General features: G+C 42.5%; 1 protein-coding gene across 5 annotated transcripts in view; it reads right to left on the bottom strand.

Annotated features, from left to right (window-relative positions):
• Positions 1-6697: 6697 nt before the first annotated feature.
• The window catches only part of sema4d (sema domain, immunoglobulin domain (Ig), transmembrane domain (TM) and short cytoplasmic domain, (semaphorin) 4D), a 36901-nt gene continuing 27666 nt past the window's right edge, over positions 6698-15932 (bottom strand). Inside the window, exons 10-21 of one of the 5 annotated variants that reach the window (XM_085793259.1) lie at positions 15285-15436; positions 14620-14795; positions 14342-14498; positions 14021-14243; positions 13753-13865; positions 13252-13424; positions 12970-13016; positions 12456-12827; positions 10377-10619; positions 9113-9325; positions 8791-8882; positions 6698-7821 (exon numbers count right to left, since the gene is read on the bottom strand). In XM_085793259.1, coding sequence (XP_085649385.1) covers positions 7792-7821; positions 8791-8882; positions 9113-9325; positions 10377-10619; positions 12456-12827; positions 12970-13016; positions 13252-13424; positions 13753-13865; positions 14021-14243; positions 14342-14498; positions 14620-14795; positions 15285-15436 — 1991 coding nt within the window. In that variant the 3' untranslated portion in view covers positions 6698-7791. Of the gene's footprint in view, positions 7822-8790; positions 8883-9112; positions 9326-10376; positions 10620-11180; positions 12828-12969; positions 13017-13251; positions 13425-13752; positions 13866-14020; positions 14244-14341; positions 14499-14619; positions 14796-15284; positions 15437-15932 lie in introns of those variants that run through there. The other 4 variants (XM_085793258.1, XM_085793260.1, XM_085793256.1 and 1 more) reach the window with 4 other exon arrangements.

The raw sequence follows: 15932 nt of genomic DNA on the forward strand, positions 1-15932 counted from the left end.
TAATTAGCAATTTACTGTTTATGTGTATGAGGGCAGATAGTACCAATGCAAAAGAACAACAAATGTATTTTGCTCTGACAAATATGGTTGGCGATATAAATAGAATATTTGTGTTTAGAAAATGCATAATTAGCATTCTGGTTTTCATATTACTACAGGTACTGCAGTATTTCATGATTTTGGATGCTTTTTTTTTTTCAATCTTGAATTGTTGCCTGTTAACCCTCGAAGACACATCTGAGAGACAGCAATCATTTAGACGCACATCTTTTTCATCACCTGTATAGATATTTATCAGCTAAGCTACCAGGTTAATTAATCAGCGGGTGCTACTTGGTATTAAGAATCATGATTTATCACCGATTCTATATTACCTTGCTATTAGACCAAAGAAAAATCACTTCAGCAAGGCAAGACTAGTCTTTGTGAAATGTAAATTTGCTGCTGTTTGATATTGCTGGAGTATTAAAACTGTCTCCACTGTCTTCCAGTTTTAAGGCCTTGTCAAGTTATTGTTATTCTCTGCATTAATTTTAATTAACAGCATTTATGCCACAAACCACACAAGGCACATTCTTAAACCAAACATAGTGCATGTCATTAGCTGAAGCAACAGTATAAGCTGAGTCAGTACTGTATAGAAGGCCTGTATCAATATGACCTAAGAATTAACTTTTAATTTTTGAATAGGGATCACTACAGCAGAAAAATCCATTCCAGCGAATCCAGCCCAAAGGGATTTATCCCATATACCATTACAACATGTATTAATAAATGTGTATATAAAATAACAAAACCACCAGAAGGAGATACAGGATCAACAATTAAGATGTTAAAATAACTGACAACTACTACGTACACTTAGATTTCTACAGTCCAGAAAATGTGTGAGCTTATTGTGCCAAACTTTTTTATACTGCTTTTAAAACAGTGTCCTGTATCCTATCATAATGATGCCGACTGTTTTATTCTTTTATAGACTTCCTTTGTCCAACGTCACACGCTACAGCTGTTCATCTTTTTTTAATTGGCCCTCAAAATGTGTGTGTTTTTTAAATTGCAAATTCATTTAAAATAATATTGACTCTTATTTAAAACCTTTAGCCTACACACATACATTTATGACTAAAGAAAAAAAAATAATTATTTCCATGCACTGCTCTATCATCTAAATGTGGAAGTGAGAAAAGTACAGATGAACTGGGCTGTGTAGTCTGTCTTCAGAGTACTGTGTAGCCATGGGGACAGAGGCGCAAAAAGCTCTACCCACGCATTGTAGTGCTCTGTAAGCAGGTGTCCAATAAGGCAGAGATCCTGAGGCACTGAAGGCCCACCCACCGTTTCCCTGCCACTGTGGAGAGAAACACAAGGGGGCTGAGCTGAAAAGAAAAGGGAGGGAATATCTGGAGTATCTGTTGCTACTGAAATGGAGGATGATGACGGCTGGTCACTGGGGGCATTTCCTGCTTACAGACTGCTGCCATGGAAGCTTAATGAATGGTGTGATGAGGTCCAACTGAGAATAGGTCCCACAGCATCCACAAACAACAAATAAGTGAGCTGACTTGCCTGCTCATGAAGATCTACAGGGACAAACTGGAAAATGGTCCTGAACTCTTCTTTCCAAAACTAACCTACTTTTAATCTTTAAACAGCCCAGATGATAAGGCTATCTATTAGGCGATGCTTTCAAAAAAAAAAAAAAGCATGAATGTGTCCTGGATAAATCATGTGAATTAATAAAAAACACATAGATAAGTCATCCCAATAGTCACCTGCAGTTCCTAGGATTTTACAAATGGTTAAAAATAACTTTTTGTAGTAAGTTAGATCATATGTTTCATAGTAGTTAAATGGGATTTAATATCAGTGATCTGCCTCAGTTTTAGACATACATTATGTACAAATGAGAACAGAGAGACAGAGGAAAAGAGCATCCATTGGTAAGGAAAGCAGCAGACACTTCTCCACTTGACTACTGTTGCCAGGTTACCAAAAACATTCAAAAAAGCAATAGTTATTTTAAGACTAGCTAGGAGCAAAATAACCAATGTTACAGGAAGGGCAGACACAGACAACTGGTTTCTTTCTTTTTCAAATGTATTATACACAAGCAACAACGAAAAGTTTCTGAAGTCTGAAAAAGACATCATCACAACTAGAAAAAGCATGTCCAAGAATGGAAATGGTGTGAATGCTGAAAGCAGCTGAACGCTATTTCTGAAGCAATGCTGAATAAACTGAAGAATCATTGAAACAAAGTTGAATTAGCTCAAGAAACTGCTGAAGAACTGTTGAAAAAGTCTGACGCTAAAGCTGAAACATATAAGTTGAAGGCTGAGAGATGAATGCCTTTATAAGGGTGAAAACCAAGGGGGCAGTTGTCGGTCTGAAAAGTGAAGCTCACTTCCGCGTTCAAAAAACTGCAATCCCCCCGGCTTCCTCTGGGGGCTGGTACTGGAAGGGAGCAACTCTCCATAGACCCCCATGTTAAAATAGCCGACTTTACGTCCTCAATAAACATGTTAAAAGCCTGGTACCATTACGTTTTTTGGTCTCAACTGATAGTTTCTACCCCCGCACACACTCTGAGGGGGGTGAATTTTTTTTTAACTCTACCGTTTTACTGTTATTAGGTTTAAAATTCTGGCCAATTAGGGCGCGGAAACGTTGAGTGACAGGTCCGGAGACGACCAGCGTTTCTTTACTTTCGGTTTCGTGGCAAGTCATGAGAATAACGCAGCCGAATCTCCGTTTATGGTCGGAACTACGACGGTATGTGATCGTCTTCGAACCTCTGACTTTATTTCTGAATGAAAACATGAGTCTGTCTTGCGCCGGTCAAAGAATTTCACGGTGCGCGCGGAGGCTCATAAAGGTAGTGTGAAAACACTTCGCTTTTCCAAAACTCCTCGTTGTCCCTTTAACAGTTGAAAAGTTGAAATCTGCAGCTAGCCCGACAGGAAGGAAAACTGATAAACCAGCAGTAACATAACATTTTTTTCTTGAAGGCCATTTGAAATTAATTCTCTGAAGTCTGACCAAATTTTTCCCCCATTTTTAAGAATTCAATTTATACCCATTGCAGCTTTTTGCCCAGTAGCCTATTATTAGCTATTATTACTAGAGAGCTAAGCTAAATCAATAAAGCATATTGATCCTGTTACCTGGTCTGATGAGTATAACTGGCTAGAGTGATATTAAAGTAAGAGTAGGTAAAGGGTATACTATCTTTTTTCATTTAATAACAGTGGGGGAAAACCTATAGTGTCTTCCATACATAATTGTCCATTGGCCCTGTTGAGGACATCTCAATATTTAACAAAAATATAAATACAGGTTACACAACTTGCCATTCTCTTCACATTGAAAAGAATATCTGGAGAGTCCTTTTCCTGTCCTACATCCATGACCTAATATGAGCCTGTCTGTGACCATATTTCAACAGTATCAATGCCTGTGGTAGTACAATTGTGTGTCAGGTTTGCGCTCCATGAAACACAATAAAATGAATAGTGAAGGGAAATTATACTGATATCCTGCTTGAAGAGAGCAGCGGAGTGATGTAAGAATTTCCTGTGTGGGCAATAACATCTACAGCCTTGAGAGCTAATTTTCATAATCACGTCTAGGGCTTCATTTGAGCTTTCTGTGAACGGTTCATTAAAAAAAAAAGTGGCAGACGAAGGAGAAGCACAAGAGAATCACATATGCATCAGTGTGTGTGTCTGTAGCCCCACAGACCCACTAACCTGATACTGTAACATTCAAGCCATCTGTAAAAGTCAACTAAACAAAGAGCAGCTATAGAAAATTCATTCAAAAATTGCAATTGGTGTATAGAGCGTATTAATACATAGAATATTTATTAGCTGTAACAGTATTATTGGTGAGTTCCTTCATATTAGCACTGTATTAGTCACATGGTAGGCTACAAGTGCGGCACAAGACCTGTCCAACCTGAGAGAATTTAAGATAAGATAAAGCCAAGGATAAGATAAGATAAGATAAGATAAGATAAAATAAAATAAGATAAGAAATACACAGGAGATGCACATAATAAAGGGAAAGAGGTTACACAACAGATCTGTGCAGAAATATGTGTGTAAAGTCCATACAGTCTATGGTAAAGTCATACCAACAGTCACCAACAATTTAATAAACATTCAGCGTATCAGAGCAAATAAGACGACCTTAATTACGTTTACGTTAACAAATTGACTCACCTGTGCGTTGATGGTAACTGAGTAGCCTACTCACCTGTGCTTTGATAGCAAATGGGCGCCAAGATGACCCGATTTGAGTGTCCGGTCACATGACCTTCATCATCCAATCAAAGCTGGAGTGCAATTTCCACGCGCAGCTTGTTTACGTTAGCTTGTTGTAAAAGTTTACTAAACCCTTACAGTTTATCTGAAAATATGTCTCGCAACCAAATATAGTACTCGGACAGGACAGCGACGACCTCTTTGAGTACAGGTATGAGCGACATGACGCAGTTATTATTATGAATCCACTTCAAACCTGGACGTTAGCCAACTTACTATCTGCCTTTTTTATTGTCTGTGTCAAGTTGTCAACTTTTAAGGGTTTGCATTTGTAAAACAAAAAACATGCCTGAATACGGTATGAATAAAAGTATAAGTTATTCATGGTAAATCCCACCTTTGCGTCAGTTGTCGGCGTTTGTTTACAATCGTTGAACTGGATAGCTGCTGCCCTTTGTGGCTGTTGGGAATGCTAGGTGCATTCTACTGTTTGCCCCCAGGGGTCAGTAATAGGCCGACAGCGATTTGGCGCCACACAATTAAAACAAAACTACTAAGAAACTAGCTTCACTCTGATAAGTGACGGTGATGGACGAGATTTTACCATTTTACTCTTTTAATTTGAGAGAAAATACTCTAATGACGGTCAGCTTAGCAAGTGTACCTTTGGTTTGCTTTGGTTATACCATGTCACATTATGCCCTGACCCCAGCTGCATGGTGTTAAAAGTGTTCAAACCCTTTGGTAAAAAAAACAACCAACAACAACAAAAAAACGCCTGGAAATAATGCATTTCAATACTACAGCACAGCTAGGCTTAATTGCAACCTGTACAACTAACACAGTGAACAGCTTTCTGATAGTCCTAAAAGACTGAGGAACGAGCCATTGCATGCAGCAGTAACACTGGTACACCTGAAAATGACGTGCAATGGGCTTTATGCACAGCTCCACTACTTCCTGAAATAAGCCAGCTCCTTTATTTCCTGTCTTAAATTATTGGACCAACTGATTAGTCCAGGTGTGTCTGACCTCACAACAATTGTCAGGCACACCTGGATTAATCAGTTGGTCCAATAATGTAAGACAGGAAATAAAGGAGCTGGCTTATTTCAGGAACTAGTGGAGCTGTGCATAAAGCCAATTCCCAGTGGGAAATGTAAAGAGGATGTGTCAGTCATGTGTAGGATTGTATAGCCCCTTTGCTTCGTAAATATAGGCTAAGATATTGTGCAAAGTGCTGTATGTGCAGTATAAATATTATATTAACCTAACCACAATTGATGATACCGTGGGTTGAGTTTTTTAATGAATACATCCAACTTAATAGGAATCTGACATGAACTCAAATAACAGAGAATAACGTAGCTTCTTATCACCAGACATGTTCCACCTCGGGAGATGGCCAGATAGTTCCAAACTCACACTTGATGTCTGAAGATGAGTGGAGACAACTGGGAGTACAACAGTCCCAAGGATGGATCTAACATGAGCCAGGTATGCAAACTGCCTCTGGCCTCCCCACACTCCATGCTGAAGACTTGCTTTGGAAATACCAAATACACTGACTACACATTCTAAAACAAGGTAATTGTATATTTAACAGTCATGGATTGGTAAACTATACAGTAAGATGCTTGTATTTGTTTGTTATTTTTCTTAAGAGCCCCACATCCTACTCTTCAGAAGACCTTTACCAAAGTAGTGACATGATCCCACTGGCATTCATCTGGGAGATTCCTCCTGTAATTTTAGAGTTAATAATGTGTCTGCTGTACATTAGTTGTATTTTCTCAGCCAAATATCACAGTTTGTGTGAGGATGTGGACCTCTTCTATTGCTCAGTGTAGCACTGGACATGTGGTTGTCAAACAACACTACATCCAAAGTATCAGATTAACTGTCTTTAATAATATGCTCGACATTTCTGTTTCTGATCTATATCTGGTGATATAATAATATATTACTTGAAGTTGACAACATTGATTTCATACAGTCAGGAGGAAGAGGACTTTTGTGTGACTTTGTACCAGAATCAGCAAGTTGCTTGTGGGCTGAATCTGTGGATCATGCGATTAGAAAATACTTTAATTACTTTTAATACTTTTTGACTTGTGGTGATGGTTATTGTGTGGCTGGAGATTCCCAAACCACTGAACCATATCCATAATGAACCATATCTGCCAATTTTTCCTCCAATTTGCTTGTCATCCCTTGCGTGATCACAAGAGGGTGCCATAGCTCTAGTTGTGTAGACAGCACCATAACAAAGATGACAACATCAGGGACTATGCAGAGATGCAGAGGTTTGGCCTGTAAATATCCTCTGTCATAAGCTTTTCCTCTAATTTTAAATGGTTTTATGTTTCACCATTAAGGTTTTGTTAAACACATTAGTCTAAAACCATTTGAGGCATAAATGTCTGTACCACAATTGATGTATCTTCCAGTCAAAGAAACGGTTGTGTCCTCTGTAAATGTCAGAAGTGGCATCCAAGGAGAAGTGCATGATGAAGACTGGTTAATAATTCACATGGTAGACCATGTTCTGTGAAAAAGGCTGACATGTCAGTGTGTCACTCAGGTTTGATCCTGCTCCTGGAGTAATAACTTGTTTACCATTTGAAATCAAAAGGGATATACAGTATGTTCTCAAATCAAATAAGACGAGAGGAGACAATAGGTTTGTTGTAATAGATGCTTAAATCAATGTAAGCAACAGATAAGACTATGTCCATTTAATCCTGTTTCAAAGACAAATAGGTAGTCACAGTTTCAGAGTAAAAGGAAAACTAACCGCAGACAGAAAGCAGGAAGTCCATCAATGTAATTCTTGGATTTTTAAGTCCTTTTGGATGCCGTGGGTGTGTGGAATCTCACTTTGGGTGATATAGTCTTACTAAATGTCAAACATAAAAAGGATACTGTAGTTGAAAAGGCTTCCCACAGTGACACACTCCATTCCTGATATCAAATCCTTAGTATAAGGATAGGATTTGGTTCTAGTGGAAATATCTCAAGTGAAAATTTAAAACGCAAGGTAGCTGTGAAGGGCCAGAGGCTTTGGAAGGCAGAGAACATGCAAACATCATTAACTAAAGACTATAAACAGGCCCGATCGATGCTGCATCATCTACAAACATTCATCAGCATTCTTCATAATACTGCACGTTTTATTGTTCCAGACAAGCACTGCTTTCAGGATGTTCATTTCATCAATAAAAATAGAAATAAATGTATTTCTGGTAGAAATGGTCCTTGGACTGAGGCAACCAACGAGCTTCATCTCCTCGTCAGGTTTGGCAGGAGTCCCAGCATCGTCCATCATCACAGCCAGGTTGAGGCCCTGCAGGAGGCACGTGTTGTGAGTGCTTCATGTCACTGTCCATCAAACTGCAGTGTCAAAAAAAAAGTGACACTGGGACATTTGTATGCGTTCTAGCTGTTAACAATCGTGTCCACCTGGGCTGAGGACCATGTTCACGCCTAGATTCAGCCAACACAAGTGAAGCTTGTGACATCTTCACAGAGCTCTCTGGCCATCACAGCTTTCCTGTGGAGGGAAAAACAGAGTTGAAGTGTAGAAAAATATCGGGGGACTGGGTGTTTACGTCTCACAAAATGCCCAAATGAAATGCAACAAAATCATTAAGTCTGATTATCGAGGTTAAAATTAAGGTCGTTATTAGATATTTCCGGTTTGAGCCATGAGGACAAATGCATTCAAACTGAATCTGATCTAAGTATAGAAAAATAGAAATCCTGAATACTAACCCTTGATCTAAACCCTAACATTATTGAAGAATAACCCACTTCGAGGTGGCTCCCATCCCTTTCCCAAGCCTTAATCCCAAATAGCTTCTACAAAGATTTATGACTTCACGCATTTTTGCAACGTTTCACTCAAACAGTCAAGGCAAATGAGTCTTCTCCAAAATGGCCTCTCCTGCCCTCTAGTGGTCACTTATCATATCCCAGGAACAGCACAACCTAGACACGTGGAACTAGCTCTGGGTTCAAGAGGGGCCACAAGATCATCCACCACACCAAAACCGTATCATTTATCTGCCTAAAAAATCCACGGGGTTACAGCTAAACAATCGAACCCCTGTAACCAGTAAACCCACTTCCAGTGGACACAGACTCCAGCTTGGTAACGGATGGTAGATGTGGAATGGCCACAAATACCTAATATCTCATTCAAAACAGATATTGAGAATAGCCTACTTTGAGGTAGTTTCTAAACCTAAGTCCATGCATTTTTAAGGCCATGACAAACAATGTAGCATAAAGCATTGCAGAACTGGTTTAATATAGTTTTGCGTTCCAGAGTATCTGCCACTGGCCCAATAAATCTGGACTTTACACTCCTCTAGTGCAAAGAGGGAGTTCAAAACACTTGCCTAAAGCCAAACATGCAGAGCAGGTTAAAACTGGTGGGTATGATGTAAGTCAGTCTGGGCAACTGCACAACACCACTCATGAGAAAAACACACGTACACATGCAAGAACTCAGACCTACCCAGGCCTTTTCCCATCTTTTTAGCAGTTGCTCATGCTCTGTGAGTGCACCTCTCCACTGGTTCAAATCCCTGGATGGAATGCTCTCCTCATCTGTCAAATAACATCATAATCTTATATGGACATAAATCATTACAAATGTCCATTTCTGGACTACTATGGACCAAGTCCCAGGGCCTGGACCTGGCACTCTACTCTATAACCACTCTACATGCATTACTATGCATTATCACAACATATTTTGGAGGCATAACAGGATTGTAATACTTAAAAACATATTGTCTCCACACCAGACATGGTTACAGCCACTCAACACCAAATACCTCCAATAGTGAGGTGGAGGTCCACCTCAGACATGTCATTTCCTGTGCTGGCCTCAGCAACGCAGTGGTAACGGGCGTCTTTGATCAGCGGCCCCTCTCGGAGCCAGCTGCTCACGAGTACCTCTCTCTGACCCACCGGCAGGCGGTACTCCATTATGGGGGTGTCCAGACTGTGCCCATTTATTAGCCAGTGAATGTGGACATCACTGGGACCTGAGGGACAGAATTGGACTTCATGTTGACCCATGACGGTCGAGACACTGACACGCCACATACACGTACTCTTCATTGAACAGTGCCAGTCAGAGCAACCGTACACACCCATGCAAGAGTGCACTGCACTGTAAACATGAAAATTAAGATTGAATTAAGTTTACAAGTGTGTAAAATCTGATCTCAGCTCTGATATTCACTGCAGATGAAGCAGGACTTTACATGAAATAAAATTATTCAGGTTGATTGACTTATATATATTTTTTCATGTATATGTAGAAGACTCACAATCATGTATCCACATTTAGCAGTTTAGTAATTCTGTAACACTTCCACATCCACAATGTTAAAAAACAAAACAAAACAAAAAACAAACCAGTGTTGAAAACATTTGACGAGATTTATTTAGCCTCCCTAACAAGAGACACAGCCCCAAAAAGTCTCCTAGATTTATGTACATCTTCAAATGGTATTTTCCCATATATACAAATATATTTACACTTGTTTACAGGCACAAAAATGTAAAGTTTGAGATGCAAGACGACTAAGCCTACAATAATTTGTTCTGAGGAGAGATCCTCAACGCTGCTGGATGAGAAAGATCCACCCCTAGGTTTTACATGAGTCATGTCAGACTGCGGTTACACAATAATATACATACAATTTCACTGACATACAAGTGAAGACTGTGAGACGACCAGATCGCTGAAAGATGGACAGTTTAATACTGAATCCCAGCTCTTTAAAACATTCACTCACGATGCAGGTATCTGGTGAGACACCTAAAGTGGAGATGAAGTCTTTTCTGTGAGTCAGACACCTTAAAGCGAAGGGCAGGCTTGTTTTGAGCACATCCAGAAGACACACACACACACCCATACTCCCAGTTAGTTTATGTATTGGGAAATGGCGGCATGCAAGAAGTAGAAAGAAGAGAGAATGAGTGACAATGATAGTGTGGGGAAAAGGGAGGGTTAAATAGTGAGAGGAGATTTCCAAACCGAGGACTGTTGAGTTTTGGGGTGTGAGCATTGTCAGAGGCACCACTCACCCAGGGCGAGGCAGAAGAGCAGGAAGGCCTCCTGGGCATGAACCCCCCAGGCTTGGTCCTTCAGCAGGGGAGGCAAAAGTCTCACCTCTGCCTCCCGAGCCTCCACACTGTGTGGCTTGACATAGGAGGAGGAGGAGGTGGAAGTAGAGGAGGAAGAGGAGGAGGAGGTGGAAGAAGGGAGGGCAGAGGGGGAGCTACTTCCAGAGGAGGACAGGGAAGATGAAGTGTCGACAGGAGAGGAGGCTGTGAGGGAGGGAGTGATGCAGAAAGAGAGTGTTGAGGAAAGCAGTAAATCTAAACAAGGGAGGACATGCAGAACAGATCAAAGGGAGACTATTGAGTGAGAGCTAGCATCTAAAAGGTCTGTTGCAATAAATAAAATAAAATAAAAGCAAAAGGAGGAAAATCACAACTAGACTACTTGTACAGTGAACAAAATGACATAACCACAGACGTGACTCATCTTAAATAATAACTCTAAAACTGAAGGTTTAATTAAAAAATAATTATATAAAAAAAAAACATCTTCAGATTGTTTCCAGGGCTGTTTTAGAAAAAGAACAAGTGATGATTGATAGTACCAAGCATCGTGTCATACTGTACATAATTCATGTTATTAACAAACCACATTAAGGAAGATGACTAGTAGAGGTTAATACACAGGAGCATCAGTTGTATCCATGTAGGAATGTCTACTTCACAGGAAAGGAAAAAATTATTATCCAAGAGACTCAACACTGTCCCACAGGACGACTCTACACACGACTGTGGCTTGATTTATTCCACGTTTTTTTTGTTTGTTTGTTTTTATCTCTTTCTGGCCTTCGAACCATTCTCGGCCACCTTACTGGGTGAGATTAAGGCCCACATACCAAGTGCTGCAGATGGCAACACTGTACAACAAAGCAGGCTGCAACATACTGAGAAAATCTTCCCTGAGAAAACACTAGAACGTTGAAGTGGCTGCCCAAAAGTCCAAAAGCCTCTGTGTTGTTTTCAAAGACAAAAAAAAAAAAAAAAAGGATGCAAAAGCTTTTCAGATCATTTTTCACCCAGGCTGTACAAAAAAACATGATTCCAATTTGGAAAACATCACAGTAACTTACCAATTTGGTAAACAATGTTTCCAATTTGGAATTTAAGTAATAGCTTTACTTGCTGGACTAAACTGAGAGGGTGCAGCTTCCATGAATACAGTTTTGCTTGGTCATCAAAAGCCCTAAATAAGACAGCAGGAGTTAGATCTCTACAGGGATGTGGGGCCTGACATAATAAGCCTTAACGATTCAACCTCACTAGATGCTGTACACTGAACAAACTTCCAAATGGAGGGCGCCAGTTTAGATGCGCGAGTCGTGGGAAGATGCAGCAAGAGCGTGACCCCCTCCCCCCTATAAATCGTCTCTGTGCAGAGAGAAACAAAAAGTAGAGCCGAGGCTTCTGGCTAGCAGTAAGGTTCATCCGCATCTGCGAACTGGATGGGCTGAGATTCACAGTCCACATCAAAGGGTCTCTCCTGCGACGGGCTGTCGCCTCCGAAACTGTGAGAGGGGATCTGACCGTTGCCGCACTCCGGCTCCGTCTCGTAGCCCGTGTCGCGGAGCGCCCGGAGGTTTTGGGTGGTTTGGCTGCCGTTCTGCGTCGGCTGCTCCGTCAGGTTGATTTTGTCGGTCGCGGACGCTTCCATCAGACCCGCCTCGCAGGCCCGGTACTCGGGCTGGTGGGCGCTCTTCTTACTGCCCAACAGAGCGGCTCGCATGCGCAGGCAGGGAGCGGGGAGGTACTGCATGTAGCAGTTGTAGGCCATTGCAGCCAGGAAGAGGAGGAAGAACAGGAGGAAGAGGAAGAGGAGGGCCATGCTGTTGTTGTGCTGCAAATACTCAGCCGCCGGGTCCCGGTTGTCCGGGCGGGGAGCGTTGGAGCTCGGCAGATGATGCCTGGACTGGATCTTGATGGTGCTGCTAGGGGGCGGGGTTAGTGATGAGTCAGTTTGGGGTGGGGAGGTGAAGGTGTCTGGGGCTGTGAAGCTGGGAGGGGCAAGGCCTGACGTTAGTGGGGCTCTGTCTGTCTTACCATTACCTTCAGCTGCGTGCGTGCTAGATGTCTCCGGGCTCCCGAGGGTGGTGGTGGCGCGGCCCCCCTCGTGCGAAGGTCTGGGCGGGAGATCCAGAGTGAGGACGTATCCGGCCAGGAGGCGGGTGAAGTTCTTCTCGGCGGCCGGGGCCCACTCCACGGACCAGCACTCGTAGTGACCTTGATCCTCGGGGGCCACGCTGTAAATGAGGAGACCGTTCTCGCCGATGAGGTGGAAGCGAGAGGCCTCGGTGAGAGCCGAGCCGTTGGACTTCCAGTTCACCTGGGCGAGGTTGGAGGGCACCAGGCACGGCAGCTCAACAGAGCTCCCTGGTTTCACCGTCACATGCTGGTAGTCCCTCAGAGGCAGACGTGGCGCTATGAGGCAAAACAGAGACAGAATACTGACTGTGGATGTAATGGGTTTTCTGTATCCTGCTTAAAAACAACGTCGGAAATAATACAAACATTAAAAAAAACAAAAGAAGTCTCATTATCATCAAGTGAGCATGTTGCTTACCTGAGGGACACTTGTCTGCGTCACCATTCAGGCTCTGGATTAGATTCCTGAAAAGTAAGAAGATTATTTCCATGAGCCTAAAATATGCCCTCACCCTGACATGAAGAAATATCTAGTCCGAGACTATAAAGCAGGTCAAACTGGCTGGATTATCTGTAAAGATGTCTCTGAATGGTGCTTTTGCTTTCGCTAACCACTATGATAATGCATGAGTGGAGGACTGGTATGTCCAACGAAGACAGTGTGATCACACATTGTAAATGTAGCTGGATGGTGACTTACCCGGGCTGCTGTCTGGGAACATCAAATATATTGACACAGGCGGCAGTGTGGCGGTCCCAGGCGCAGTAGGGGTCTCGTGCCAAGATACAGTCATAGCAGGATGAATACCTCCCACAGAACGCCGTGGGGGCCTGGACCACGCCCGAGTCTGAACCAGCGTACAGGGACCGGGTCTGTGGGAGCAGGAGGTTGTTCACAGCAATAAGCCACAGACAGAGAGCTCACACTTTCATATCAAAACTATTAAAACTCCTTTTATCAAGAAATTCACAATGCTTAAACACAACACAAAATATGATGATCAAAATTGATATCTGTTGTAATACAAACTCCACATGACCTCTTCTTACACATGCTGCTGTACAACTAAAACATGCAATCTTCTTTGATTTAGAGGAACTGCTAGTTTTGCTCTTAACAGTCATCTAACAGTGTTCCTGTTAACTTCCTATTGTGAGTAATCACATATTACTTGCACACTTAAGTTCAAAAGTCACTGACCTCTGAGGATAGCAGTAAGTTCTTGATGGGCTCAGAGTTCTTCAGGAGCTGGATCTCCTCCACAATATGAACGTCTCCTTCGAACACGACTGATTTGTGCAGGAGGCCTTTGTCTAAAAAGGTGAAGAAGGTCAAATATTGGTCATTCATTCAAAAGCAGAAACCACTGATTCAGCACAAACACCCTCAGATCAGCATCAGCAGTCTTTTGTAACGGCGTCAAAGTGTCAAATTTCATTTGTGTAAGTATCGGCTGATGTGTTGTAACCTGTTCCAGTGAAGATGACGTCATAGATGTTCCCATCGAGCGCTCTGATCCTCTCCACGACGATCTGAGTGTAGTTGACGTCCTTGGCAATGAGGCGAGGCCCGTTGCCGATGGGCAGGACGGGGTCTTCCAGCAGGGGGTGGTCCTTCACAAACTGAAGGGTCTTGTCCGGCAGGTTGAGAGAGCTGTTGATGTTCTGCTGTCGCATCAGGTTGTTGATGCACTGGTGGAGAGGAGAGAGTTCACAATGGAGGCTCACATGCACTGTATGAAGCTTTTAACTGCGTACGTTTGTGTGGAAGTTGTGTTGAAGGTACTTACCGCTCCGGGACGTGGAGAAGGAGTGATGCCGTTGTACCGCACCCACTTGGTGTGGGACTGCTCCACTGTGGCCTTCTGCATGTACTTGCCCTTGGAGAAGACGTCCTCCACAGCGGTCAGGTTATAGGCGCACACAGCTGATAAGCCCACGTTGCCCCTGGAGGACGAAGACGGCGATGATGACGAAAGACAGGAGGGAGAGGAAGTGAATTTAGAGATCCTTGTTACTGGTCCCCAACTGATTCAGCTGCTCAACATCCTCAAATCAAATCACTGACCACTGGGAGGTGAAGACGCCGTAGATGACCGTGTCCCTCCAGTCTGGCTCCTTCAGGATGAAGACGTCATGCACCACGTTGAAGACAAAGTTGAGCTCGGGCACGGAGCACACCAGCTTGGCTTTGAGGAAGGACGTCCATTTCTTCTGCAGAGTGCGCTGACCCCCGAGGTCTCCCTGTGGTGGGATATGGAAGACGATATGCAGCGTGAGCAGAGGCAGATTCAAGGGCACATACATTAGTGTATGTACAGTTTAATGATACACAATAGAAACTGATGCCTCATAACATAACAAAATGAACTAGTGTGTTATTTGTGGTTTTTTTGGGGGAAAATACATTAATTTCAGGATTTCAAGATTTCATTTCTGGTTGTTTCCTGAGTTACATTTCAGAACTGAAACCTTTTTGTGGCTTTGGACCAGGACACAGTGTCGTCTGTTTGCAGTATAGAGGAAGTTTTGTTTTTGTCTAACACGCGCTTTAATGCTGCTCGGCTCCTGTATGTGCATGATGACACAGTTAATAATGACTAACTTGTTAATGCTGTGATATGAGCTCAGGTCAGATACAAGAGAAATGACTCTATACAGACACACACAACACAACGAGGCTAAAGATGGATGCTGCTGGTATGTACAGATGGTACATGACGTGTTGCTGACCTTACAGACGCGCGCCACCCTGGGGATGAGCAGCTTGCCAAAGAATTCGTACTCCACCGACACCTCGGTGAAGAAGTAATAGATTTTATCGTCCTCGCCATATGCTCGGTTTCTCCCCTCTCTGATCACATCAGCATGAACGAAGCTGGGCTCTGCGAGGAAAACAGAGTGGAGAGAGAAAGGTGTAAGATCAATTGTCCTAGTACCCATTTTCCTGTTCATTTAGCAGAAACCATTAGAAAAGTTTGTTCACCCTTAAAAAATAGACTCTGGGGTTTGTTCTAGCTGAGTTTCATTTGACCCTGATTCCAATCCAAGCCCTTTAACAGTCTGTCTCTACTGATACCAACTCTAATCCAATACTTTGAATGATTTAAATGTTGATGATATATGTGTCTGGCACTCTTGAAGAACAGCTGTCGCCTGCTGTATCGGACACCTTATTTTTTTTCCTTCACAAGGTCCTTTAAATACTGAAGTTCCTCATTTAAAAGTGTTAAGTTAATAAGATTAAATTATTGATATGATGAGTGAAAGTTGAACTGGGAGAATACCACTGTCATGACACAGGAGAGGTCTCACTCTGTTGATGTTTTTAGAACTACAAAAACCTTGTGCAGTAGAACTGAGCAACTATTTTAGCAGAAG

Source organism: Trachurus japonicus, chromosome 12 (assembly GCF_045865225.1).
Source record: "Trachurus japonicus isolate A0001 chromosome 12, Traja_1.0".
Taxonomy (NCBI): domain Eukaryota; kingdom Metazoa; phylum Chordata; class Actinopteri; order Carangiformes; family Carangidae; genus Trachurus; species Trachurus japonicus.